Source organism: Anopheles darlingi, chromosome X, assembly GCF_943734745.1.
Source record: "Anopheles darlingi chromosome X, idAnoDarlMG_H_01, whole genome shotgun sequence".
In the NCBI taxonomy this organism is placed as follows: Eukaryota; Metazoa; Arthropoda; class Insecta; order Diptera; family Culicidae; genus Anopheles; species Anopheles darlingi.
The window spans coordinates 7,771,371-7,798,870 of NC_064873.1; the positions used below are offsets into that span (position 1 = coordinate 7,771,371).

Genomic DNA, 27,500 nt, shown 5'->3' on the forward strand with positions numbered 1-27,500 from the left:
AGGGATGGTGGGAGGGGGGGAAGGGGATGAGGTGGGAGAGTGTGAGATGAAGAGAGATCGAGAAGCTTAGACGCTTTGACCTAGGACCAAGTCGCCTGTAGCCGAGGACGGCAGACCTGCGGTAACTCGGCATATAAGCAGCTCGAGAGCATAAACCTATAGGAGAGGGGGCGGGGGGGAGGGTTGCGGGGAGTACATTTCTAAGCGGAAGCGCATGGCCAGAGGAGTGCGCGAGGGATCTGTGAAAGCGTGCGGCGGCATTACACGGAGTCATTATGGCCCCAAAAACGGAACGATTACAACCTTCTCGTCTTCGGTGAATGTTTTTCGCCGGGCAGAGAGACAGAGAGAAAGGAAGAGAGAGAGAGAGAGAGAAAGAGAGAGAGAGAGAACGAGAGAGACCGGCATGCGCCGTAGAACCTCGCGCTAGAGACGACAGTTAGGAAGGAATACAAGGGATGGAGAGGGTTGGGGGAAAATAGGGGGTGGTAAATGTGCGAGAAATAAAAGAAAAGAAAATAAGAAAGCACAACCCAAGGCAAATGCAAAGGTTCCAACTAAAATCGAGAGGGAGAGAGAGAGAAAGAGAGAAAGAGAGGCTGAAAATTGCGATATCCCCCCGCCCCCACGCGCCCAGGCCCACCACGCTCCATCTTCCATATCGTCCTTCACACCCACGACACACCCCCCTCCACCCAAGGCCCCTCTCCCCGTGGATATGTAATTGATCTGAACGGGTTACGGGCGAAGGGCCGTAATGGTCGCCATTGCGTATACAGACGAATTCTAATTATCGCTGATAATGGCGAACGGCACATCCTGGTACCTTGGCCCAAAACAGACACACACACACACACACACAGTTGCAGCGGATCGCCACAAGCAGCGAAGTAAATTGTTGTGCTGTGTTGGCAGATCAGAGGAGTAGTGCGCAATTGCGAGCACCGACATCAGTGAGGGGTAGGGGGTTGGGGGTAGGGGTGGAGAGAATGAGAGAAGGGAACAGGTGCGTGTATATCTAACGCTACCCAGTCACCTAGCTCACAGTACCCCCCTCCCCTCCTACACCTACCGACTGCCTCCCTTTGCACCTGGCCAACCGACGATCTAAACGAAACGTTCGGTGCGATCCACCTACGGGCCACACCGCGTGCACTTATGTGTGTGTTTGTGCGCGCTGGTGGTGCCCCAAACCAGCACCGAACTAATTACGCCGATATGTATTGATAAACTTCCGCCCACTTCCACCCCCCACCAAGCCCATTTACCATCCAGGCGGTACCCCCCAGGGGTGCCCAGTGCCCAGTGGTGTACTGGTGGCATCAAAGTACGGTGGCTGGCTGACTGGCTGGCTGGCTGGTGAGGCTGGGAGTGACAGTGTGTGCAGACAACAGGACAACAGGCGACGACTCATTTCAAATTCCATCCATTTAAATTCAAAATCCCTCGTCGGCTATCGACTCTGGCGGGCGCTGGCGGTTCCCTGGATGGGTGGTGGGGGGTTTGCGCCATTATCTTATCCGCGAGTGGCCACGCGCATCGGTGTGGAGCAGCAGCAGCAGCAACACCAGCAGCAGTTGAATAGTTTTTAATTAAAACACAAGCGCTAGTACAAGCGATCGACCCCTTGCGCCTCTTCGTACCGGTCCCGGAGACTAGGAAGTAGGAAGTTCCCGGTACACGTGCCGACTCCGTGCCCTGGTCAGTTCCGTTTCCGACTTTCCGGCGAGATGAGCTGCGACGGTGCCACGATGGAGTGTGGCAACGTGGGCAACGAGACGGTAGCGGCAGTGGCGTCGTGGGCCAACGCATCCCTGCCGATCGGACCATTCGGACGGCGGCCAGAGCTAGGCCTGAACTTGCCGTACGCCCTGTTCGAGGGGCTGGTCGCGCTGACCGCCATCTTTGGCAACACGCTCGTCATCGTGGCGTTCAAGCGGGAGCGCAAACTGCGCCGCCGGACCAACTTCTACATCATCTCGCTAGCGTCGGCCGATCTGCTGGTCGGCACGTTTGGCATCCCGTTCGCCATCCTGTCCTCGATCGGGCTGCCGCGTAACCTGCACGCCTGCCTGTTCACCATCTCGCTGCTCGTGGTGCTCTGTACCATCTCCATCTTCTGCCTGGTCGCCGTCTCGATCGATCGCTACTGGGCGATCCTGCATCCGCTCGCCTATTCGCGCAACATGCGCACCAAGACGACCATCGGTAAGATATGGGACTCACTAGGGAGGGCGGGGAAGGGTCACTAGGCACTAGGCACTAGTCAGCTACTGTTTCTTCCCGGTAGGTATCATCAGTGTTTGCTGGCTGATCGGTTCGATCATCGGCTTTCTACCGCTGTTCGGCTGGCACGAGGAACCGGACGAGGACACCTGTCTGTTCGTGAAGGTGATGGACTACGACTATCTGGTGTTTCTCTACCTCTTCACGATCATCATCCCGGCGGTGCTGCTGCTGGCATTCTACATCCACATCTATCGCGTCATCATCCGACAGGTAAGGTTGTTGTCGCGAAAAGAAAAACAAACCACATTAAAAACAAAAAAAAAACGGAATACAACCCCTCCGCAGCGCAAGCAGATCGTTTCGATGAGCTCGGTGGATGCACGATTTTCGGAGAGTCTGCCCAATCTCGCAAACAGTGATACCGGAGCCCAGGGCCCACCAATGGGTGGTACAACGGGTGGTGGTGGTTCGTGTCGCCAGGCGGCGCTCGTGAAGCGGCGTTCGAGGAAGGACAACTACGCCGGCACGATGCTGCGGGTGCTGAGGGCGGCCCAGAAGCGTGAGGTGAAGGCCACGCAAAACCTCTCAATCATCGTGCTATTCTTCATGGTCTGCTGGATGCCACTGCACACGATCAACTGCATCATGGCGTTCTGTCCGCACTGCCAGATCTGCGGCGCCGTGATGCTGTTCGTTATCACGCTCTCCCACCTCAACTCGGCCCTCAATCCGCTGCTCTATGCGTACCACCTGAAGGACTTTCGCGAGGCTCTGAAGCGGTTGCTGCTCGGTCTGTGCGGTCTGAATCCGCCCGCGGCACGCCGCCGGGAGCCGGACTTTATTAATTGTATTTCGACGATAGCGAATCACCAGCAGCAGCAGCAGCAGCAGCACGATCAACACCACCTTCACCTTCAACAGACTGCACGGTAAACGAAGCATGGGCCACGTGGCCATTGCCAACTTGCCGTTTTTCCTGGTATTAAGCGCTCGCTTCTTCGCGCGCTTCACCGTAATGCCTCCGTGTGATCAGTGTACTCACAATGGCTTTCTGCTATAGCACCGTTAGTGCACAAGTTAGTGTGCAGTCTAGCCGCTGTCGCTAGCGTATTTGTGTTAAGTGATTGTGGTTTGTTAGGTCGTGCTACAACTGCCCAGAGATTCTGGCTAGCCTAGGGCAAGCGATTTGTGAGTTGTCGAAGGAACGAATCTAACCAGTGAACTCTATCGATATGTCCGTATAAAGGTGTGCCCGCTCCTGCTATTGCAAAAAAAAACATATCAAACCTTTTGGAGTGTCTAATGTCTGTAATGTCCACTCATATCAAATATACGTAACAAAAGCTAGACGTATTTTATTGTACCGTCAACGCATTGGCGATATTTTGAGGACACTTGTTTTCGAGCAAATAGGGAAACACGCACGTTTGCTTGCGCAACGTTTACAAGACTGGGAATCTACAGTCTTTACAGGCATTCACTGCTGAATCGCCTTATCTCGACGTGGAGTACTCAAGGTTGAGTCGTTCAGCCCTGACTCACATGGACGCCACCAGGACGATTGCGAACAGCCGTTGCCCGAGCTGCGAAGCCTTGATCGTCCGCATCCCTCAGTGATCGTGCGTTACGGCTTTATTTATTCCACGTACAGCAGTTTTAATTGACCATGTTTTATTGGATCATGACTTAATTCTAAATTGGCTTTTATTCTCAAAATAGCTTTATACATTTATGGGCAATAAATGAATGCTGTATGGTCGTAATGGTTGTATACCTATCCGAAACACAATTAATCAAAATAGAAATTTCTTGGGACCCCGATTGCTGCAAACGCAGCATCTTTACCATTTAGCTCTCGCACTCACGATAGATAGCTAACACTGGGCCTAGACGACAAAGAGAAAGCTGAGAATGAGAAAGTTGAGAATGTCAAATCCCATACATTTGTGACATTCTATTCGTATGTTGACATTTCCATTTGTATGGGATTTGACATTCTCGCCTTTCGCATTCTCAGCTTTCTCGTTGCCGTCTAGGCGCAGTGTAACAAGCGGTTCGAGGGAATGCTGCTATTCGCGCCCAAACAGCACTTGGTTTACTCGGTGATCGATAACGGCACCACAAGCACTCGGTTTCGCGCGTTGCGCAGTGTCCACCAGCGACCGAGACGATGCTCCTGCCCCACCGCAACAATCAAAAACCGACCATCGTGTGTGAACTCGATAGCATTGACAAAGCCTACGACCGGTACCTCCAATAATGGTTCGATTGAACGCCGCCGATCCGCTAGTCGCCAGACGCGTACGAATCCGTCGCACGAGCCGGACGCAGCGAGATCCGAGTTCGGGAGCACCCCGATCGCACTGATCCAATTCGGGTGCCCCGCGTCCTGCTGGCCGTGGGCTAGTTCTAATCTTCGCAATGGTTTCTTCTTACCGCAGCTCCACAGGCAAACCGATCCCTCGATCGAACCGGATAGGAACAGGTCGTTGCTGACGAAACGGACCGCACTGAAATCCTCCTCGACCGTGCTAAAGACCAGCTGCGACTCCTCCGGCACCTTCCACACGCGTACCGTACGGTCCATGCCACCGGCCGTAACAACGCGCTCCAGGGCCAGCGCATCGATGCCACTCACTGAGTTCTGGTGTCCGTACAGTGTTTCGATGTACACCATCTCGTCGAGACTCCACACCTTCACCGTGCGATCGTCACTGGCCGAGAATAGCTGGTATGTGTGCTGCCGAAACGCTACTCCGGTGACAGCCGCGGAGTGCCCGCGCAAGCAGTTCACCTCGGCCAGGCTAACCCCATCCAGCACCTTAATGTCGGCCGTACCATCGGCCACTACCAGGTAGCGGGCATCGTGCGACACGGCAATGGACCTTATGATTTGGTGTTTGGCGGAGAACGTCGCGGTGCGCTTTCGTGTCGCCAGGTCCCACCGAATGACGAATCCGCTTTTGCAGCCGACGTATAGGGCCTCGTCGTTGGGTGCCACGCACAGGCACGTCGGCGACAGGCGTTGCTGCTTGCAGCGCAGCATGAAAATCTCGGACGCCCGGAAGCCGCAACATTTATCAGCCAGCTGCCGATGAATCTTGCCCGTCTCGTTGAGGTACTGCCCCTTCAATGTGCGCCCGACACGTGACTCCAGATCGATATGCTCATCAGCTTCGCCGTCGTTGTTCTCCTCGTCCGCGCGGAGTTGCCGGAGGTAGTCCTTAGCCAAACGCACACGTTTATCCTGTGCCGTTTCTAGGGCCATGAAGTCCTCCTCCTCAAGGACACGCTGGCTCGGCTCCCTGGCCTCCTTTGCCATCTCCTCATCGCTGTCGATCGTATCGTCGGCCACCGATCGTATCCGGGCCACCTTCTCTGGCTTGGCACCGGCGCTAGCCTTCGGTGCACTGCCTGCTCCTCGCTTGGAGGACAAAATTGAAGTTTATTAACGTTTGATTGCTGGCATTCGGGCATGCAGCATCTTACTTTCTTTTGAAATTTCTCATTTTTCCTTCGGCCAGTTTTAAACAGCGACATTCTAGCGTAAACACAACTGCGGAAACACGCGGTCACGACTTGTTCAACTACACGAGCTTAACCACAACAAAATCGTTTTCCCGTTGTGTTTGACAAGAAAAATGGACTCGATCGAGCAGAAATATTCGAGCAATTCTCGAGCAATAAAAAATATGCGACTTTAACGCTGATTCGTAAATCTTGAAAAAAAAATCCTTAATACACTACAAACGTTCGTTGCATTCCGAGGCTCGATGCACCTCAAGGAGATTTCTTAAGAAGGCGCTTCGTCGACATCTTGTACGAACGATGTTGACGTGAGACGAAAAATCGATAATTGGATTACGTTCCAACAGCAGCAATTCCTGTTATTTGATTGACGAGGACAGAGGGAGAGTTCCAACCAACCTGCCCACACTGCCAAAAGACTGGATAATTTAAGTAAATTGGGCTTGTTTAGCATTTAACTTAAATAAATATAGTGATGGTTTGTGAAGAAATTGAGCGCAATAAGACAGATTTTCATTTGAATTTGATTTTCGTTACATTTCGAGTTCTGATTATTCTACACTAGAATATTACAAAATTTGTTCATGCAATCTAAACAAATATTTGGTTTGTATTGAAATTATCGAGCTTAAAAAGGGCTAATATCCTGTTTGGCATCTTCATGTAAAGCTTTTTCATTGGAGCATTCTATTCTTATTAATTAAATGTATAACAAATGTGATGTACGCTGATTCTTTGAGCATTGCTTGATCATATCCTTTCATTTTTGGTTCGACCCAGAAGTATATTAGAATTTGCGACAATATAAACTATGAGCGACGTTGTGCAAAATTAAGGCCATCCGAAATTTATTCCAGTTAGATGGTAAAATTTTTGATTGAATGGCCTATAAAACTTACGAAGTCGGTCGATCGCTGATTCGTCAATGTGCGGGTGATTACGCCCCTTAGTTTTCCCTAGGCAGTGGGGACTAGATCGTTCTTCTGACTTAAGTAGGCAGGGAAAACCCTTCGTAGAATTGAAATAGAAATATTTTTCGTCAACTACTCGTTTCAGGCCGAGAAAATCCTGCACTCGAGCAATTTCCATCGCTGGATCGGCTACCAACCGTTCGCCGCTTATGAAGAGCAGCTGTGACATTGGGAACAGTTCCAACCAATGCTCTAAATACTTAGAGTACACCCCGATTTTCACAGGTCCCCAGCTGGTATCCACTACTCCTCCCGCAGACCCATTCGTAAATGCTAATTCTTCGAACCGTTTCATGTCGTGCTTTTTACTCTTTGCCTGCGTATAATCTGAAATTGCTCTCGTTACTGGGTCACGCACAACGACAAGAAGTTTTGTGCTCGGGTTCATCTGATACACTCGGCGTGGGGCTTCACGAGTAATAAAATAGCTGGGAGTTTTCTCCATCGTTATCTGTCCTTCGATCGTTGGGGGCATATGTTGCCGATACCAGGTTAGTCCTTTGTTGTAATGGCGATCGAAAAAATGTACCTCACAACCAGCTGCTCGGACTCCCGGATGCAATCGAATAAACTCTAAAAGAGCGCGCGTTCCGCTTTTCTTAACTCCAATTATCAATGCATCTGGTAAATGGCGCGATGGTCGAAGTCCTTGCTGTCGCAGGAAACGATATTTTGGTGCAACTTGCCGCGTGTTCATATTGAGATGAATAGTATTACTTATGGGCTCGTCATCCGCGGTTAACGTAGAATCACCGGTCAATGGCACAATTCGAACTATGGAGCCTAAAATATTTATTTGAGGAACTTTGATGCCCAGTATCGGAGATACCTCAGTAGGGATCGCATTGTTGAATGCCTTTGATTTGATCTATAGTTGATAGTAGAAAAGAAAACATCTATGATATACGCCAGCAGCGTTTGTATATAGTTGCTTACCTGTCCTGTTTGATGATTTACATTGAATAAAAGACTGAATGTATACACGATGTAAAGCAAAAACGTTCCTAATAAAATAAGTGCTGTGATCTTATAGCTGAAATGCTTCGCGTCCATTTCTAAAAACAAAAGTAAGCAAAGGGGAGGAAATAAATTTGAGGAATAGAAACCATGATTTACCATTTCCAAAGGAAAGATGCTTGGCATGCGTCGTTTGATTGCCTTTACTTTCAAATCGCACTGCATTTGTTCATTTCTTGTTCTCGTAACGCAGTATTTGGTGAATTGTAGGAGTTGTTTTTTCTTGAGCGTTTGTTTTTCATAATTTGTGTACTCATCAAATGTTCAATTTAGTGATGATCGTAGGAGCTGTTACTGTGTTGCCCGTACTTCCCCTAGTTTAGTACAATCCGCACGGCACCCACGAAAATAGCAAATTATTTTTAACACCTTGATCCACCTACCTTAATAAACATTGCAAAACAATTTATGGCGGCCTTCTAGACTTGCCCAGGTCCTTTACATTGAATCTACAACCTTTGATTAAAGGCAGTTTGGGGCTGCAATCGTGACGATAGCGAGTGATGTTAAACATTGGACCGACCGGATCAATCGTAGAGTGTCTGAAGAATGTTTCACTTTGCTCATAGCAATCTCTTATAAGTAATCGAACCAGAATCACACGCAAAAATGTTTCCAATCACATTTCTAGGTAGTATGCGCATGTTTTATGCCTCTTTCGCCAAAATATTCGCCACTTGGATCTATGAACAGCGCTAGAATTGCTACGAGCCCGAGTCCATCCATTAGCCGTGGCCACACGGGGCGAAAACTCTAGCGCAAACGAAAAAATTAATGCCAAAACGGTTTCGCTTGCCGTTTACATGCTGTCAAACGATTATTGGTCCGTGGAGCGTAAAACCTAGCGTAAAAGCTTTTTGCAAACGGTAGGGCTCACAATATGTTCTTTTTGTGGTTTACATCGACAGTGAGTGATCATTGCTAGTGTATTCAATCCTTTTCTTCAAAAAAACGATTTTAATTTCCTCAACCCGGCCATGTAAACATATCGAAGCGCAAAAGTTTTGGCATTAATTTTTTCGTTTGCGCTAGAGTTTTCGCCCCGTGTGGCCACGGCTATTTGCTTACAGCGCCACCAGCTACCAGCAACATCATTGACAGGATCAGAAAGGAAAGCAAATTTTTCTACATCGGTTCGAAAAGTTTGTGGCGCCACTCTAATTCGAGCAGTACACCACCTTGATTTTTGGTAACCTGCTCGATTTTTAAGGGACAGTGATGCCAACAGTTTCGCAAAAAATCTGGTTTTTGGATTTATTGGGTACTTTTTACGCAAAATTCAAGAACTAATTAGAGCTTGACACGCACACAATTGTATTTATTTCGTTCATCTCACGCACACACTCAAAACTCGACCCCTTTACAACAATTTTAATGAAGGGATCTTGAAGAAATAATAGAGGTCTCGTATGTTGCTGGCCACGTTAAGCATGACACACGAGTCACACAAAACACATGTCGTGATTAAGATTTGCGTTCCCGTTTGCACGCTGTTGCGAAACATTTATTTCCCGAGGTTGCGTTATTGATACGGTATAAAGGGCGTGCTGCATTGCAAGAGAGTGTAAATCAATCCCGGATTGCGGCTGGGTAAGTGCAATTTTGTGTTCAAATCCCCCTTCCCATTGCATAACAAAACAGCAGATTTCGCGTGTCATCGATTCCCTCCTCCTTCCCCACGACCATAACGGACTTGCAACGAAAAGTGCACAATCCAAGATTAATCACGCTATCTTGAGGCCAAAGACGAACTGGTAGGCTCTAATCTAAGTTGAGCAAAAGCCAGCTTTTGAGCCAAACGAACAGCATCAACGTTGGCAACTGTGTTGCAACCAAAATAACGCGCGTTCTCCCGCGAAGGTTAGAAATTTCCCCCCAAAAGTGCTAGTGGTGGGAATGGCAGCTATAAAAAAATCCGCTTTACCTACGGTCGTGCTGAACGTTCTTTGTCAACGAAATTAAACCGGCCGAGTCGAGCCATCAGCTGTGTGACGTGTGTTGTGAAGAGTGCAAATGAAACAACATTACCCTTTAAATAGCGCAACCAAACTAATGGAACAATGGTGATTCATACGCACATGGCGAACACTGTTTCTTAGGAAAAGCGCTAGAAACGCTTGAAGCCGTTCACTGTGGCCTTGGCTCATTCACTTGGATGCATGGTCATTAGTCATTGCCCGTTGCGTTTTGTGTCGAAACCATTTGCCCTAGCTGTTTGTTTTTGGAAAGCAAAATTCTTCAACCAACTGTGCCTGCTGTGATTCATTCTTTGTTGAATTGTATTAATATGTCTTTTTGTTATTCGTTTCTTCCAGCCGCGTGATATGCCCAATTAGAATCGTTGGGCCTGCTCTCTCAATTGCGTACCTGTTAGCGCACGGAAAAAATCTTTTCGCTTGGATCACTGCTCATAGTAGTAAATATTAAAAATGCCACGAAATAAGAAGAAAAACAAAAATTCAGGTATGTAACGGAGCAATTTGGGAGATAGGTCTCATTGCAACAGTTGGATAATCTTTGTGACAACATATTTTCACTCAGCTGATACGTGGCAGCAAAATGGTCAATCCGACGATGAAACTTCGAACGATAATGCGAGCACATACTCATGCCACTCGGAAACGCAAAACGACGCCAACAGCGGTAGCCAGGAACCGGGCGAGGCGGTTGAAGTGAGTGGATTCGAAAAGCACGAGGAAAAGCTGCTACAGGCGATCGAGAATGCAACGGACAAATCACAGCAGGTGCGCATCAATGCGCTGCAGCTCATAAACGAAACCCTAGTACACCATTACATACCCGAGTTTATCGACGATCGCAAAGTGACGTTGATGGACATCGTAGAAAAGTCGCTGAGGCGAGGGAAGGGTACCGAGCAGGCGTGGGCTGCGAAATTGATACCGCTACTGATTATCCAAATCGAAACGGAAACTGACATCAACGAGTTCGTGAGCGTGCTGAAACCCGTGCTGCTGAGCACTTTGCTGGACGGAGCTGCGGCAAGTGAGGTTCGAGCCAAGTGTTGCTCCGCGCTCGGCCTGGTATCATTCGTCAGTGCGGACGGGCTGGGGGATATTCTGCCGATCATGAAGGTACTACAAGGCATCTACTCTGGAGGCTTTCTAAAGGGAGACGACAGTGCTGCTGGAACCAGCGCCGAAGCTGGCGCTCTGCACAGTGCCGCACTAAGTGCGTGGGCACTACTGCTCACTTTACTTGGCCCGGCAGATCTGGTTGCAATGGTGCAGGATAAGACGAACCTGGCCATACCATCCGTCACCCATCTGTTGGGCATGCTGCAGAGTGCCCATCTCGACGTTCGCATGGCAGCTGGTGAAACATTAGCTCTGCTGTTGGAACTCGGCCGACACCATGACGACGAGTTCCTGGAAGATTTGCTGCCGGAGCTGATCGAGGCAACGCAAAAGCTAGCGACCGATTCGCACAAGTACCGCGCGAAACGAGATCGCAAAATGCAACGCGCCACGTTTCGCGACGTATTGCATTATCTGGAGGAGGACATTTCGCCCGAAATCGTTATCAAATTCGGCCGCGAGATGCTAACGCTCGACACCTGGGCCGTTCACCATCAGTACACGTGTTTGCGGAACGTTCTTGGGTTCGGCATCAATGTCCATCTGAGTGACAATGTGTTCATACGCGACGTTTTTCAACTAGGACCAAAGCTCGATGAACCGGAGCGCCTTAGGAAAACGGTGAAAACCGAACAGAAATTCATAAATGCAGCAGCATTCAAGGCGCGGACTATATCACGTGGAAAAAACCGAGATAAGCGATCATATATGTTGAATTGAAATTGAAAAGCGGAACGAATTCGAACACCTGGGTCAATAAGGTCCTAGCAATCGCAAATATCAAGCTATAAATCAACGTTATCAATCAGTTTTATTCAACCTGTTGAAGGCACCGGTTGCTGTAACGAATAAATGTAGACTACATTTATTCGTTACAGCGAACGGTGCTTTTGACAGGTTGCAATCATATAATAGGGCTAGATGGAACAGAATCCTTTTGCTGATGCATTCAACCATTCAACCATTTTGGATGCCTTTTAGATTACATTTAAAAACATGGACCCAATCAATTTTCAATCAAAGCCGGACTTGTAATGAATGTTAGTACCTTAGCTAATTCATACTAGTTCATTCGCAGCATGTAGAACATATTTACAAGTTATATATGTATATGTACCGTTGTAACATATTTTGCTAATCCCTCGTTGTTACCGTTGCATATAGTTCAATTTCCTTCACTCCCTTGCAATGTGAAAGCCCATATTCTGATCCCAGAGACGGGTACGCCTTGTAAATGAGAATTGCACATTTTTTTCTTACCCAACTTTCCTTCGGCATCGAGATATTTAGTTCTTTGCAGTATCTTAATGACCCAAGTGTTAGGTAATGTCATGGTTTCCATGGCCATTTTAAATAAATTGTAAAAAGCAAATAATACAAATGTAACTATATAGAAGGAGAAAAAAACGGATTGATTACTGCCTCAAACTAATTCAGTGGCTGCTACAAGCCGACGCTAAATCAGCTAGCAAATCGAGCGAGAGTAAATGCGAGGAAACGTACTTTGATTTTGAGATGGTAAACTTGTGTGTAAGTGTGTGTGTGTTTGTGCTTCACTTGTTCTATTTCAAAGTGCTCTCCGCATGTTCCTAAAACATCAAAAGAAACTCAAATTATAGAAAACCTATTCCTCCACTGATCCCAGCAGCTTGTGAATATTTGAAACGCCTCTCAGGTGCCCAGAATTGTTGAAAGCGGGTAGCTTGGTTAATTTATATCATTTTTAATAAGCGACCTATTTTATGCCTTGTACTCTTGTTTTATCTTGTTTGTTTGTCATGCAGTACTGATTAGCACAGGAAACAGTACCATTGCATCTATCGGTGGCTTATTGTATGTTATATGTTATACATCTTCTACTTTGGCTGAATAAACAATTTACGAAAAACCTCAACCGTACGCAAAAAGCGACTTTTCTTCGATAAACGTTAGATAGTACCTTGGGTCGGCATAAGTACTGCTAGGCAAACATTTACCTTCCGCTTGTCGAGTGATGCAGCAAACCTTATAGATAGGGTAGGAATCAGATCAATAGAGAAACAAAGGGATACACGGACGAAGCGAAATAGTTGTTTCTTCTCGCGACAGGCTATTGGCACTGGTCCCCGGTGTCATCGGTGCTAGCAAATTTAATGTAATGGTCGCCTGCTCACAAGCGGAAACTAGAGGGTTATAATGAGATTATGCTTCCAGTCGAGTGCCAGACAAACACGTTATCGACGACGAAAGAGGGCAGATGCCCGGTTGGCGGATGTATCAGGATCAAAAACAGAGGCCGCGTACCACGCTGGCTAACATAATTAGAACATAATGAAATTACCATTTCCCCTCCAGCGGCAGTAGACAGTAGGGCCCGGCAAACCGGCAAAGCCAAGTGCGATGCCGGATGAGGACGATAAATCACAAACAAGAGTAATTTGATTTGCACGACGTAATAGAGATATATCGTTGTGATGTTGTGTCCGCACGAGACGCGTATGTATGGCCGAGAACCGTAAAGTCCTTCGCTCGATTGGTTTTAACTGTGTCTTCTCGGTTTTCTGTATCTGGCTCGTGTTGGCGATAGTGCTAGGGACGCTTGGAGATGCTTAATGGATTGCATGCAGCCTGGAGCAGCATATTCCCCACTGTGTGTGTTTTTTTTTTAGAAATATGTCTATCACGTTGAGAATATGAAGAAAAGTATGGAATCAGATACCGATTTTAGTCGGAAAGTCGTTGCAAGAAATGGGAACCAGAATTGAACGCAATAAATGTATTGCCCAAACATAACACAATCAAATGTTTTTAGTTGCCATAAGCACGATCTACTTCGTTCAATTCGGTAAAATATATTTAAACCACGACCTCCTTGTTCACTGACTACTATAGCTGTTAGATAGGATGGCAGGAAGTGATTTCGGAAATAGAGACAGAGAGAGAGAGAGAGAGAGAGAGAGAGAGAGAGAGAGAGATAGAGAGAAAGAGAGAGAGAGAGAGAGAGAGAGAGAGAGAGAGAGAGAGAGAGCGTATCAATTGGGTCGAATAAACGTATTGACAGTATTTTTATGTTAGCTAAACATGGGTGATGGTCTTATCTTTCACATCACTAATCCAATTGGGTTACGCGGAATACGCGATTCTTTATTTTATCTTTTATAGACATAGCATGGGAATAAAGCGATCAAGTCAAATGTTACACTAGTATTGTATTTCGTTCTTTTTTTAAATGTTTTCCAAAGCAGGACTAATAAAAATGGCCCAGGAAAATGGCAAAAAAGTATTACAAAATAGTACCTAAGGGAAGAATGGTACCTAAGTGAGCTATAGTGAACAATGAGTTTCGCAAATACGGTTCCTACAGCCGCCAATACTTTTGAAATGGTTTTCTCCACTACTCCGGCACCTTCGAGGAAACCTTCCGTTAATCCGTTTTCCCGTGAGTGAGTACGTGAGGGCTCTTCTAGCGACCATATAAAAATAGCACAGCCCGAGCCCCTCGGTCCAGCCAATGCAGGCTGTCGCGCCCGTGAACCAATGAAATCCCTGCGGAAACTTTAAATTCCCTCGGAACGTTGTTCGCTTGTTTCCGAGATTGTGATGACATCTAATTTGTAAGCCCCGCGGGGCTACGGCGAGACAAAAAAAAAAGGGGGAAACCGTCTACCGGTGCCGGAAATGCACTCTCCAAGTAGATGGGCAGAAAAGAGGGTAGGAGACGGACGGCAGACGGCGGAAGATTTCTGGTCGGATTGGTCCGTTCGGGTAAACACGGCACCCCATTAGGTGCTGTAGTAGTAGGATTGCTGAGGGATTTTTCATCTCGATTGCACCAGGATAAGAATCGTTCCGCGTGACGTGCCGGTGCCCTGATACCAGCCTCCGAGGTTTGCTGATCATCACGCCCCGTGGCAGTGATGGACGGGTCCCGCGCATGGGTTTATCTGCCATAGGCGAGCTCGAATCTCGAATCATCGGTGCTCCGGTGCCAAAGCTATCGGCGACGAATCTCCGACGTATGGTTCGACGGCGCCATGCCATGTGTGGCTATGCCGTGATATCTGTTAGGTACCAGTCACTCGAGACGCACACCCCCTATCCCGACCAATTTGGTTTTGTATTATGATTTTGGTTAACTGTTAATGTCTACTCGGCGGGCGTAATGGTATGTCCCGCTAGGACACCAGGTACGAGCCCTTTCTCATCCTTGATGGCAACAATTCGAAAGGCACTTCTTTCTGCACGAAGAAAATGAACTCCGCGGAGTGAAGAGTCATTTCATACAACGCAAGTTCCCCAAGAAGGTGCCGCTGGCTAACAAATCAATCGTTCTGTTTTAGCTCCAAACTGGGCGTGAACGGAGCATATTATAATAAAATGTTCTGTCTTAGGTTTGTTTTGTAATAATCATTAAAAAGAAAACAGTGCAATGAATGCATTTTTAATGCATATACATTAGGACAATATTACCAATAATGCAGTACCAGTGTGAAGGCATTAGTATTAAAAACCAGTATCAATAAATTTTACAAAACCCCCAAAGAGACAAGGGACAGGGAACCGGGCCAAAAACAAGCTCATTTTTATAAGAATTATTTTTGTGGTGAATTCGTACAACTAATCTTTTTTCTCTGAATGTATGTATTAAACTTCAACTTTTCATGATTTGTTGAGCGTAATTTTGAGGAAGAAGCGGAAAACTCACCTCCCTAGTGCAATTTTCACCCGAGAGGTGGAGAGTTTTCCAAACCACGCCCCATTTTTAGGGTGAAATTGCATAGCTTAAGGCGCTCGGGGCAGCACCGAAACACGCCCGTGTGTAAACAGGTTACACCGTTATCGATATTATGAACATTTTCGAAGTGTTTAATATATATATACTCCTTCCGCCTGAATTCACCCGAAAAAAAGGGAATCGTCCGCAAGGAGGAGCCCCCGATCCCCCCCCCCCCATCCACACCCGTTCATTACACATTACAGGGATCTTGCTGCTGGGGTGTGGTTGAGGAATCGCACCAGGCGTCTGCGCCGGTCCAGGCGTTCAGGATCATGCAACGGCAACCATGTTGTTGTGCTGGAATGCTGGTCCCTGAGGAATAGTAATCCCTCCCCCCCTGCACCCCCGCACTCCTCTCTTCTCATATCCTCGCAAAACCATACATTTCTTTCCTTCTCCCTTTGCACCACTTCTTCCTGGTCGCTCTGCATCGCAGTGCCGGCTATGGGCAGTATAGAATCTGGCCTGGCTGACCATGCTATATGGTTCTCAATCCAAACAATCGGTGCGCTTCACCTAGACTCCGAATCGCATCGCAATCCTAACAATCGCATCCCAATCCGAGTTCACGCGGAGCGGAAAAACAGACGCTAGTCATTCAACCGAACCGAACCGAACAGTTCGCCGCCGATGGAAGGGGTCGCGATGTAATTGGGATTGACGTTGAGGAGTCCATGCCATCCATGCCCTGTCAGACTTCGTGGTGCAGCTTCCACGCACTTCCGCTCCAGCTCTTGGGCAGCTCTGCCTGCCCCACCGCAGCAGCACCCCGTCACCCCGCAAACGACAGCCATTCTGAGAGCTGTTGCTGCTGCTGCTGCTGTTGCTGCTGCTGCTCCAACACGGGATGCATTTGGATTGAGGGGCAGAGCCCACACAGAGAGCGAACAAGCAAACGGACTAGGCGCCACGGGTTTTCCCCCTCCTTGTGCCCGTGCTCAGACAAGAGCCCCAGAACCGCAGAACGCAGTTCGTACACCACCGATGTGGTGCACGAGATCCCGGGCCCTTGTGCCCGGGTTTGGTTTTTGGGTTCTGCTCCGCGCCAATTATGTCCGCGAAGGCGAACGTCGAAAGGCACCAGGACAGGAGAGGAGGCGAGGCGAGGCTCGCCTCTTCTCCAAATATTACTCTGTCAGCGGGCGATCCAAACGAAGGCGAGCCCTTCACGTCAGCTCGTAATCGCATGCTGTCATGATGGCCCGGACCGGAGACGTGGCTGACTGGATGGTTCTGCTCTTCTCGCTGCTAACTGGCTCACGGAAACGGTAGCTACAGTGTCCGGTCGATCTGGCGGACCAATACAATACGTCGAGTCGAATGCCGTTGTGCCACAGGGCCACCGACGTTTTTGACACTGTCCGCCCGATGTCACTGCCTTCCGGTAGTCGGTAGTGTAAGTCAGCGCAGTGCTTGAAAGGAGTGCTTGAGCCGTTCGTCGATCGCAGCAACAGCTTCATGTTGCATGATAGTGATCCACAAATCCATTCCCACAACACCTAGTGAGCACCTAGAGGCTCACGCACACACTCGGTCGCGCCCCCCGCCGAAGTTGATTGGTTTGGCCAGAAAGTGACGGGGCCAGAAAGGGATGAGGAATCCAGGAATGCCCCGTGAGCCGTGCCGTTGTGGAGCGCGCCTCCAGCGCCAGGATCGTTCGTCAGCTGTCGGAAGGGCCGGGATCCTCGGATACACCACTAACAGCCACCAACGCCTGGCTGTCAGTTGATTTTCGTTCCGTTTGTTCTTCTTCTGTTTTTTTTTTTTAAGTTTGTTTACATTTGTTTGTACGTTGTACGTTCTTTTTTTTTTTTTTTATTCCTACCTTTAACGCACTCACTTGTGGGGGTTTCGGGTAAGCAAAAATCGGGACACACTTGATGCCGCGTGGAGCCGCCGCGCCGCGTTGCAGGAGAGTTGGATTCAGATAATGCTTCCTCCTTTCTTCGTTTATGGTTTCTTTATTCTTATCAACATTACATTTAGCACACTAGGTGAACTCTTTGCCTACTGTGCGTTCGAATTGCCCTTCGGTCACTGATGCACTGTGCCCTCTCTCTCTCTCTCTCTCTCTCTCTCTCTTTCTCTCTCTCTCTCTCACACACACACACGCTCTCTTACTCATCTCGTTTTTCTCTTCCGCTATCTCTTTAATAACAAAATATTAAATATAAAATTTGATTTCCCTTAGCAGAATTCGATTGTTTCGCGTATACGTATACTGTTGTCGTGCGTTTGATCGACTTATCGCGTTAGCGTGTTTTGTTTTGTTAGATTGTTGCTTGTTGCTTGTTGCTTGTTTTTTGTTTTTTGTTTTTTTTGTTTTGTTGTTGTTTAGGAAGTATCGAGTAGTAGTGAGTGAAAACTGACTACTAAAGCACTACACAGAAAGTCCACAAGGAGATGGGAGATGGCCACGAACCGTTCGGAAGCCAGAAGTCGTTCGTTCCGCGTCCGTTCCGTTCCGGTGTGCGGGAAGCAGGCGCAGGAGCAGCTCGTCACAGCCGGAGCGCACTCCATTCATGTTGAGATCGATCATGTACTGTGGTTGTGTGGTGGTGGTAGTGGTTGTAATCGATCAGAGCCTCCCCCTTTCCCCTCCTCCCCATCTCCCCGTCCTCGCGTTCGCGTTGATCCGATCCGATTAATCCGATTTAGTTTTTTAAAAAAAGGTTGACACATCCGAATAATTTATTAATTATTAATAAATGCTAAACCCCACTGACATCTGACTGTAAGGAACCCGGGCCCGGGGAGGGGGGGATCTGAGGAGGGGTATCTACCCCCTCCCGAACGGCCCTCCCTCTCTCGTGCCGGTTGATTGACTGACTGGTTGACTTACTGCCCATCCATTTCTCCGCCCCGTTGCCCCTTTGGAGTTTGATAGGTAGTAGTTTGCAGCAGCAGTAGTATCCGGTAGTAGCAGTAGCACTGTAGCGATCGCGCCGAGCCTGGCCGGCTGGCTGGTTTACAGCTCCTCTAGGCAGCGCGAGTTGGTGAGCATGATCCGCGTGAGCCGCCACACCTGCTTGGAGGCGTTCTCGAGCGCACCGGGCGACTTGCCCTTGAACAGGTCCATGTTCGGCAGGAAGTAGTGCGGACACCGACGGCACTGCAGGCACGAGATGAGCTGCAGAAAGATACCGTTGATGCGATCGCCCATGCAGCTCTCGTCCCACTCCATCTCGCGCGGGTGCTTCTCGCACTCGTACAGCAGCAGCGTCTTCATCACGTACGAGGTGACCGGATTGCCCGGCAGGTCCAGGTGCCGATCGCGCAGGGTTTTCAGTATGCTCAGGCATCGTCTCCGGCAGCCACCTTGCACGCGGAAGAAAGGAAGAGACAGAGAAAGGAGATGCGTTAGCTAAAATGTCTTCGGTTGCATTCGGTTTTGATTTGGGTGTTCGATTTCCTAGTGTAGTTTTCCCAGGATTTCCCAGGATTTTCCCAGGGGCCCTAGGGAACTCTGGTCTCTGGACCTGGCGGTCTCCTAAGCGGTCCACTACTGCACAGCTACAGTGTTCCACTCCACAGTTTAAATAATAACGTACTTATTCTAGTGAAATGGCTTTGGTCCCAGCAAAGGGGACCCCATTGGAATGCGGAATGTCTTGGTAGATGCCGATCGAACCTTGGCGTGCCTAGGGTTTTTGAAGGTGACCGAAAATTTTCCCAGCCAGCCCGGCGGCTACCATTTTTAATCAGTGCCTTGTTGTTGCTGTTGTTGATGTTGTTTTTTGCGCCACTAGCGCACGGAGTGCAGTCTAGGCCTCTGTTTTCCCTAACCCGCCGGCCGCCGGTGTGCACAACAACTTCCGTGACGCGGCGTGACAGCTCATCTCATCGGAGGATTAGCAAAAAACGGGAAGCGATTCCATGGAGTGGAACTTGACTCTTCGGTACGCCGACGTCGGCCGGAGGCAGCCTGTTTCTTATCTAAGTACGCCAAAATGGCTCACTGCCATGAGGAGTTAATGATTGTTGATTGCTCTTTGGCCCCGCGAGGGGTTCGAATGTCGGGCCGCTCGAGTGCCCTTCCTCATCCTCAAGAGTTAAGAGGCTGTACAGCAGCAGCAGCAGCAGCAGCAGCAGCAGCAGCAGCAGCAGCAGCAGCAGCAGCAGCAGCAAGCAGAGGATCTGTTCCCTTCCCCCGAGTACTGCTCGGTTTATTCTGAGAGAGCGTGGAAAAAAGACCAGCACCGGCAGACCACCGAGCGATATTCAAACGCCATATACCCATTCAAGCCCCGCGGTAATGAATGAGGTGCTTCAGATCTGGAGTGTTGCGATATCGAAATAACCCCTCGAATGGCTTGCGGTGCAGTGCTGCTGCTGCTGCTGCGTCCCATTGAAGCTAGGCAGTTCATGAGAATCATGCTGCATCCATGGGAATGCAGTGTTGCACGAGTGTTGCGTCTCCGAAAACCTTGCATACATTTCATGTAAAGTCAACGAACCAACCGAAAGCTGCGAATGTGCTCGATACAGTCTTGAAAAGGAATGTAAAACGATCGCTGAGATGAAAAAATGTTTATGGTGTCTTTACCTTACAATCTTGCCTTATGCGGCATAGACACCTAAAGGAGGAAATTGTAAAGCATTGCTTCGACATTTGCTAACCCGTCGCCAAAATCACCCAAAATGATCATTTTGGATTGTCAACGTCAAAGCAAGCTGCTTGAAATTGTCGAAGGGTCGTCGAAATTTTCGCTGTTTGCGATGTGGCTGTTGCCGGAACGTTTTGACGTATTTGGCCCACGAGTCACAATGAAAAAGTGTGATTTATGTAAATGAATTGGGAACATTTCGTCCATATTTTTCCCTTTTTTTCATGTACTGAGATTGAGTAGATCAAGTACGGAAGAACAGAAGATGAAATGCTATTGAAGAACCACCTTGCAAGCAGCGCATCCTCTTACGGCAAGCTGTAACCTGCATGCTGCTCTGCAGATACCGGATATCATCTTTTATTATCGGCTGATAATGCATAATTCAAATGCGGTCGAGTGCTGAGTTCGACTAGCGACTTGCCTCGCAAACCAATCCAGATATTGACAAAGCAATAGACACCAGTTTTCGAGTGTTGTGTATCGTATCGAGTAACTCCATCAAAGTGTAGCATAATAGAAAAAAAAACAACTTGAATACAAAACCCGCACCAGTTTTGTTTGTTCGATCGATTGATTTTGGACGCTCGTTTTATCACGTTCTAACAGTGAATTTACGGTCATGATATATTAATTATGTGTACAAGTGTACCGAGTAATAATTAATACGTATTATAAGCGTACCGTCGGCGCTTTTGTGTCTCGTAAATAAGCCTTGTTTTCCATCACAGTAAGCGGTGGTGCTGCTGCATCTAATGCGCATTTTCTGCATTGCATCAAACCTCTTCTGGATCTTTAATTCGTAAACATAAAATGGCTTCCTTGATTCTATTGCAGGTGGAGGCTGAAAAAGGAGTCGTTCGCCGTTATCTACAACGAAGCCCAAACGCGCTGAGTGTGCAATAAGCAGTAAGCAGCCCTGGATGGGCGCCTGAAATCGAGCTCCGTAAGAAGCATGTCCCATTGCTTCAACGGGCTCAACGGGGAACACTCTATCCAGTGTTCGATTGCTGCGCCTACAGATAATCAAATGAGAAGTGCTGTAAACACAGTGCTGATCGCACTCATCGCCCATCGCCAGGCCATCGGAGACGCAATCGCATCGCAGACACTAATGAAGCAACAAATGGACTATAAAACCATACGCGAAGAGGGCCACGAGGGCCGGTGGTTGCTGCCGCCGCCGCCACCGAGAAACATAAACACCGAGTGACGACCAATATCGTCGTCGTCGGCCGGGGACCAGTATAAGCAAGCGTCAATGTTGCTGAGGTTGTATTTCACTACCTCACAGGGGGGTTGCAAAAGATGAGGCACTTCTCTAAAGAATAAAATTGGCTTCCTCTGTGTGTCGAGAGGGGGTGACAGAGAGAGAGAGGAAGGCATGGCACATGAGACAATGTTGGGTGCTGCGTATAGCTGCTATAGTGCTTGCAGGACAGCGGTGCAGAACAGCGGCCAGCAATTACCGCCTAGCGCGCGCTGCTGTTGCTATTCCCAACCGGTCAACATTGTTGCAGCAGTTTAATTCGATTAATTATCCACCGGTGTAATGTACACCCCTCAGCGACGATGCGACGCAACGCGCAACAGTGCGGACTGCTGGCTGCGATGGCGGACACACACCGGACGGTTGTTAGGTCGTGGCTTATGGCTCTTCTGTTCGCTTGTTAACGCCGATATTAATCGATATAATTGTCCGGCGCGCTCCTGGAGGTTTTTACCCGGCTGGACTATCTAGTACTTGGGAATCTAGTGCCTAATGGATGTGAGCCTGAGCCAGGTCTGAGCCCCAGGTGCTTGAGCCCCTTGAGCATCGTCATACTGCGACGTGGACGTCGACAATTTACGTACGCGTACGGATCTTGCGCATAACGCTGACTGGCTGGCTGGCTGGTGTGTGTCTGTAGTCGTGGCCACAGGACACCTGCTGATTTTGCGCTTTCTGCGGGGCGCTCGTGCTCGTCACGAGGTGCTATCTAGCTGGTATTTGTAGCCTAGCGCTCGATCGCGGACACCACGCAGCTCATTAACCCGGGCAGCTGGAGGCGTGGGAGGACTTCCAGCTGTAAACCATCGCTTCATTATCGGTTCTTCGACAGGCTTCTTTCGCGACGCCTTTCTAACCTGCCGTAGCTTCCAAGGGAACTGACGATATTTGACCTTCCGGGACGTGGGGACTCTCTTTCCTGGAGTACGAGAACTGGGGACAACGGGAATATCAAGGGGTAGGGCCTCGCGGCCCGGTTTTGCGGCTCACCTTGTAGCAGCTTGTTCTCGGCCTCGGTGAAGCTGAGCACCCAGGCGTCCCCTTCCATGGCCGAGTTCTTGCCCTGCAGCGCGATGCACTCCTTCGACAGCATATCGAAACCCTCCGTCTTCACCTCGGACACGATGTTCGGGTGGGGCCACGGTATCTGCGGCAGTGGCCAGTGCGAGGCGGACCGGGGCCACAGCCCCGCACACTTGAACGCGGGTGTAATCTGCACGATGATGCGCTCCCGGATCCGCAGCTTCACCTCGGTCGTGTCGGCGATCATCTTCACCGAGTCCCGGTACGAGCACTTATCACAGGCTTGGGCGACGAGCGTCTGGAAGCGGGACCGGATCTTGCGCGCCGACAGGTAACCGGAGGCGGTGATAAACTCGACCCACAGCGACATCGAGCGTTTGCGGCCGTCGCTGAGCTTCAGGACGGCGCACCCGGGCAGCGTACCATCGTCGACGAAGTTCAGCACGCCCATTTGATTGAGGTAGATGATGATCTCGAACTCCGTCGGCGAAACGACCTCCAGCCCATCGTACCGCCCGTTGTAGTCGTTCAGCGACGAGATGAACCGCGGTTCCTGCACCTCCACCTCCTTCAGCACGTCCTGCACCACCCGGCACACCTCCTGGATCGTCTTGTGGATCTGGGCCTTCCGTGCCTGCACCCGGTCGGCGCAGTACTTGTTCATCTGGTAGATTAGCTTCGATTGCACGGCGATCATCTCGGGTGGCACTAGCATTATTTCGCGCTCGCACACACACACACGGACTTACGTTCTACACACACACACGCTTTCTATACGAAAGTGTACACACGGTACCGGTACACACAGACACACGCGCACGTACACACACCCGATACACATACAAACGTACGCATACGTTTTCAGGAGGGATTTTTTCGGGGTTTTCTTGTTTACGGAATCAGTTTGCGGGGGTTTCTGTGGTTGATTGGAGGGTTTTGCTACTTGTTGACTGTGATTCTGATAATGCTGCTGTTGCTGCGGCTGCTGTTGCTGCTCCTGAACGTGATCAAACCAACTCTATGCTCAACTCGACCAACCTATGGCACTCGGTACTACTGCTGACGGTTACTGCTAAGGATACTCGGTTGGTCACGTGTGCTGCCATCGCTGGCTGGGTAGACCCGGCACGGTTGTTGTTGTTGCTGCTGCTGGTGCTGATCCAGCAACCAACAACGCGCCATCAACATAAACACAAGCACACACGTACACACACACACACACACACGCACACCGGAACTGCTGACTCACTCGTTCTCGCTCTCTCTCTCGCTTTCTGTAGCGATCTCGTTCGTTCGTTCGTTCGCTCGCTTGACACACAGTCAACAAACAGCCGGCGTCCGGCACGAGCGTTCACGACAACCTCTGGCACGTAACTGACGCACCGGCAACGGCGACGACGACAACGACCGGCGAGCAGCAGCAGCAGCAGCAGCAGCGCTGTCAACGAGACCGGCCCATTGCCTTGTTGTGGTGGTGGCTGGGCTGGTTAACCTGCCCCTGTCCCATCCTATCCCCTTCTCCTCCTATCTGCCCATTCGCGCGCACTCCATACACACCCCAACACGAAGCGTGATTCGTCGAGCCGAGCGCGGCTACCACGCTCAGCAGCAGCAGCAGCAGCAGCAGCAGATCCTGCAGCCACGCCCACTTCACACACGCGATTTGTCACATGGGGAGGAGCGGGTGAAGGGGTGGGTGGTTGTGTTGTGTGGCAGTCGTGGAATGCTGATGCTGCTGTTGCTGCTGCTGCGACCCGTTATGTATGCGTCGCGGTCGCGGCGGCAGCAGTAGCATCGGGGGCACCGGCATCAGCCTCCGCGCGATACGAGATACGAGGAGGTCGCCCAAAGAATGTGGTCGCGAATTATCGGGTTCGCGACGGGTTCGGAGAGAGAGATAGAGAGAGAGATCTGAGCGAGATGCTGCTGATAAGGCACGTGCAGGTGAAAAGGGTGCGCATCCTTGCGAATGTTTTCCTTCTCTTTCATATCCTTTTACACATGCACATACACGCAAACGCTCCTACTTAATCTCTCGGTTCACTACCCCGGCTATGGACTAAAACATACGGCTCGTCCGTACTTGGACATGTCAAAGAACTAAAGAACTACCCCTATAAGAGGTTGTTTCTTGCGCTTCTTGTGATATATACTTTCTACCGTGTGTTCTTTTTCTAATTCCTTACGACATAATAGTATAACTGCGGCCCAAAAGGCAAAGCCCAACCGAATCACCAAACCACATAGACACATAATACACACGCCCTGGGTCGCAACTTCTGCACGCCCGTTGCAACACAAGCTACACTATCTTATCGACCAGCCAGGAGAGGTGTCAACACAATTTTACGGGGACAGATAAATAGTGAAAAAAGGTCCGGCTCTCATATCTGGATGCTATGGCGTTGGCGCCAGCGCAGCACCAAAGGTCCTGGTCGCAGGACCGAAACAACGAGACGCAGCTCTGTTGCGATGTGATGCGTCCCTTGTCCACATAATAATATTGGTAGTATTGGAAGTGGTAATACTGGACCGATCCTGACGCAGCTGCTTTTGTTGTTCTTGATACCGAAAAGAAGCTACGCTGCTGGATAACACTGTGTAAGATGTATTATTTAGCATTCTGATTAGCATGTAGCATCTCTTCGAATCGATAGTATTTGTATCTAAGGGATAAGGGGGTCAATCCCAAACCAACACACTTGCATACGTTCGAAATCGACGCGAAATGCCACTCATTTGAACAGCTTTTCCTCTCGAAAGTAGGTGAAACTGCTAATAGACAAAATGTAAGACGTTTTCCCAGCTAGGAATCGCGAAAAACAGTATTTTTTGTTTGAAATATTTTTTGCAATACCGTTACAGTGCTAGTTGGAGTTTAAATAAATGATAAACGATTTAAAGATGTATTCCCTACACAGTAATTAAACAAAATTGGCTCTATCTCTTGGGCTTAGTTGCGTTTCGATCACCCAGAATGATCTCCTCCTCCCAAACTAGAATTCCGCAAGTCAGTTGACGTTCGTGGTGTGCGGAATTTCGACATGCCATGCACCCAGACAGACCGCAACCATGAAAACCCATTCACATATAACACAAGGTTTTTAGTGTTCACCGTTTGAGGCGAACAAGTAGTGCTGCCGAAAGCGAATAGTTTTCGGGGTTCGTGTTGTGGTTCCTAAAGCGAAAATGAATTAGTTTACCCAAAAAAAGCAAAACAACTGAATCCTCCACAAATCCTTGCTCGCTTCGACCCTACTGTGTGTCTGCGGTGCAAAACTGCACACACACCAAAACTATTCGAGCGATTCTTTGCTTGTGGCGATGAGCCCTTGACACTCCTACTGCTACTGACACTGGACTGGACTCCGGAACGTTCGAGCAATTCGTTCTGAGATCGAAAAACAAAAAACCATTCCCGGATCCGATTTGCCGCCATATGCGATATGTGTTCGTCACCGTGTGGTTTAGTTTGGTTTGCTATTTTTGTTTGTTTGTGGCTTTAAATCGCTTCTTTCCCCGACAAAGCATTTCTGTCAACTTTTCCATTGGGTTTGGTGTTGTTAGCTTTTGTGCGAGGGTTTTGTGGACTTCACTGGCGCCTCGTGGCGCTAAGCTAAGCCTGTTTCGGAGTGTTTTCGATGTGCTACCTAGCAATAAGTTTGTGTTTCTTTTTAGCGCACAACGATACTCGATACCGATACCTAGACAAATCATGAATTTTTTATTTTTTAAAGCAAACAGCAAAAGTCGTGAGAAGAACAGAAAAACAGGCGTGAGTCAAACGAATCTGCGAATTCAAAGACGTGCGTGAATGCACAAATGGCCTCAGCACAGCAGTTGACCTAAGTAGTTGCTTGAGGCGGCAGAGTAGACCTAGTATTGAAGATGGAAGGTTGGACGCTTGGTTAGTTACCTCCGAAAGCCCCCGAAATCAATCGGAACAGGAAAAAGTAAAGCAGTCCCACTCGAAGCTCCTGCTATCGGACGTACGTACCGTACCTCCAAGAGACAGTTCAAGCCACGCCACTTCACAAACTTCACGGCAGGGTTCTGTGGGTCGTGGGCTGGTGCGTGGTGTCGCTGGGGTCCCTTCCCTTCGTATCGCCCATGCAAAACCGCTAATTGTTTTGTTTGCACAAGTTGTCCGTTTCGTTCACGGGGTGTGTTTTGTTTTATCCGCGCATTTTGATGCTCTCCTCAGTCGTCGTCGTCGTCGTTTTCAGTTGCCAGTTGCTGGCCGAAAAGGCTCCGGTGTACGGCAGCCGTGCGTGTGTGTGTACGTGTGTGCGTTAGCCAATTGTTTATGACGTGCAATGGATGTTTGCATTTATCGAATGCGGCATCCAAGGGGTGCTGCGCTAGGCGTAAACGCTGACGCGGTTCCGGCACGTCCGGTGACGATCCGTTTTCCGGAGGCGCTTCCATAATGCGCTGGAAGCCCGCCCCAAAGTGTCTGGTGACAAGTTTCGTTTCGTTTCGCTACAAAAAAAAGAAAGAAGGAAACGACACCCTCACCGAGTGCGGGCGCCGGTCCGGACTCCAAACTCCGAACCTCGAAAACAATCAAATCGGTAACGAAAAACCCCCGGGCGCTGGTTTTGGGGCCCTAACCTTCCCAGCCTTCTCTCTCTCTCTCTCTTCGTCGTATCCGAAGCGCCTGTCGTGTGGTACTGCGGGCGGCAGACAGGCGGGCGGTGAGGGGATAAACTGGACATTATGCTGGCACCGGGCGCACCGCAGGGAGGCACTCCCAGTGAATGCAGCGCACAGCATGTGACCCTGACCGCCGCCCAGGGCCGCCAAGCAGCAGTCCCCGGCAGCAGAGGTTATGGAGCCCATTTTCCTCCTGCTTCAACTCCATCTTTACACACGAGCGGAGGGAGGAAGGGCCAAGGAGCATTAAAGTGGCGCAGAGCAGGCTCGGCTCGCAGCGCTCATAGCGATGTATAAGGTAATTGATTTTGCTTTGCATGCGAACATGGCGCCGGCCCGGCCCCAAAA

General features: G+C 49.3%; 5 protein-coding genes across 8 annotated transcripts in view; 2 read left to right on the top strand and 3 right to left on the bottom strand.

Annotated features, from left to right (window-relative positions):
- Positions 1-5,846, bottom strand: part of LOC125954286 (U3 small nucleolar RNA-interacting protein 2) — a 7,527-nt gene extending 1,681 nt beyond the window's left edge. For 2 of the 3 annotated variants that reach the window (XM_049684578.1, XM_049684666.1), the window contains exons 1-2: positions 5,719-5,846; positions 3,517-5,653 (exon numbers count right to left, since the gene is read on the bottom strand). In XM_049684578.1, coding sequence (XP_049540535.1) covers positions 4,325-5,653; positions 5,719-5,769 — 1,380 coding nt within the window. In that variant the 5' untranslated portion in view covers positions 5,770-5,846 and the 3' untranslated portion in view covers positions 3,517-4,324. Of the gene's footprint in view, positions 558-3,516; positions 5,654-5,718 lie in introns of all 3 variants that reach the window. The other variant, XM_049684496.1, reaches the window with a different exon arrangement.
- Positions 1,636-3,162, top strand: LOC125954507 (adenosine receptor A2b). Its single transcript, XM_049684929.1, has 3 exons — positions 1,636-2,208; positions 2,291-2,499; positions 2,575-3,162. Exons 1-3 carry the CDS (start codon positions 1,731-1,733, stop codon positions 3,160-3,162), a joined length of 1,275 nt encoding a protein of 424 aa, XP_049540886.1. The 5' UTR covers positions 1,636-1,730.
- Positions 5,847-6,276: 430 nt separating the features above from the next.
- On the bottom strand, positions 6,277-8,473 carry LOC125955273 (heparan sulfate glucosamine 3-O-sulfotransferase 6). The gene is made up of 3 exons (XM_049686358.1): positions 8,129-8,473; positions 7,665-7,783; positions 6,277-7,596 (listed from the first exon to the last, which is right to left on the bottom strand). The coding sequence occupies exons 2-3, from the start codon at positions 7,779-7,781 to the stop codon at positions 6,589-6,591; spliced, it is 1,125 nt and encodes a 374-aa protein (XP_049542315.1). The 5' UTR covers positions 7,782-7,783; positions 8,129-8,473; the 3' UTR covers positions 6,277-6,588.
- Positions 8,474-9,148: 675 nt separating this feature from the next.
- LOC125955265 (interferon-related developmental regulator 2) lies at positions 9,149-12,739 on the top strand. Of its 2 annotated transcripts, none has more exons than XM_049686336.1 (3): positions 9,149-9,335; positions 10,061-10,208; positions 10,287-12,739. In XM_049686336.1, exons 2-3 carry the CDS (start codon positions 10,175-10,177, stop codon positions 11,558-11,560), a joined length of 1,308 nt encoding a protein of 435 aa, XP_049542293.1. In that variant the 5' UTR covers positions 9,149-9,335; positions 10,061-10,174; the 3' UTR covers positions 11,561-12,739. The 2 variants fall into 2 exon arrangements, with proteins under 2 accessions (XP_049542293.1, XP_049542302.1); XM_049686345.1 differs by lacking the exon at positions 9,149-9,335 and adding an exon at positions 9,389-9,605.
- Positions 12,740-17,543: 4,804 nt separating this feature from the next.
- On the bottom strand, positions 17,544-23,854 carry LOC125953943 (protein mab-21). Its single transcript, XM_049683830.1, has 2 exons — positions 22,464-23,854; positions 17,544-18,914 (listed from the first exon to the last, which is right to left on the bottom strand). Exons 1-2 carry the CDS (start codon positions 23,209-23,211, stop codon positions 18,565-18,567), a joined length of 1,098 nt encoding a protein of 365 aa, XP_049539787.1. The 5' UTR covers positions 23,212-23,854; the 3' UTR covers positions 17,544-18,564.
- Positions 23,855-27,500: the final 3,646 nt, after the last annotated feature.

Excerpts from the sequence above, each read along its gene's own strand:
- LOC125954507 (XM_049684929.1), top strand. The coding sequence starts at position 1,731 with ATGAGCTGCGACGGTGCCACGATGGAGTGTGGCAACGTGGGCAACGAG. Across the intron at positions 2,209-2,290 it reads GCGCACCAAGACGACCATCG|GTATCATCAGTGTTTGCTGG; the intron begins GTAAGATATGGG and ends TCTTCCCGGTAG. Across the intron at positions 2,500-2,574 it reads ATCGCGTCATCATCCGACAG|CGCAAGCAGATCGTTTCGAT; the intron begins GTAAGGTTGTTG and ends ACCCCTCCGCAG.
- LOC125955273 (XM_049686358.1), bottom strand. The coding sequence starts at position 7,781 with ATGGACGCGAAGCATTTCAGCTATAAGATCACAGCACTTATTTTATTA. Across the intron at positions 7,597-7,664 it reads TAAATCATCAAACAGGACAG|ATCAAATCAAAGGCATTCAA; the intron begins GTAAGCAACTAT and ends TATCAACTATAG.
- LOC125955265 (XM_049686336.1), top strand. The coding sequence starts at position 10,175 with ATGCCACGAAATAAGAAGAAAAACAAAAATTCAG. Across the intron at positions 10,209-10,286 it reads GAAGAAAAACAAAAATTCAG|CTGATACGTGGCAGCAAAAT; the intron begins GTATGTAACGGA and ends ATTTTCACTCAG.
- LOC125953943 (XM_049683830.1), bottom strand. The coding sequence starts at position 23,211 with ATGCTAGTGCCACCCGAGATGATCGCCGTGCAATCGAAGCTAATCTAC. Across the intron at positions 18,915-22,463 it reads CGAGAACAAGCTGCTACAAG|GTGGCTGCCGGAGACGATGC; the intron begins GTGAGCCGCAAA and ends TCCGCGTGCAAG.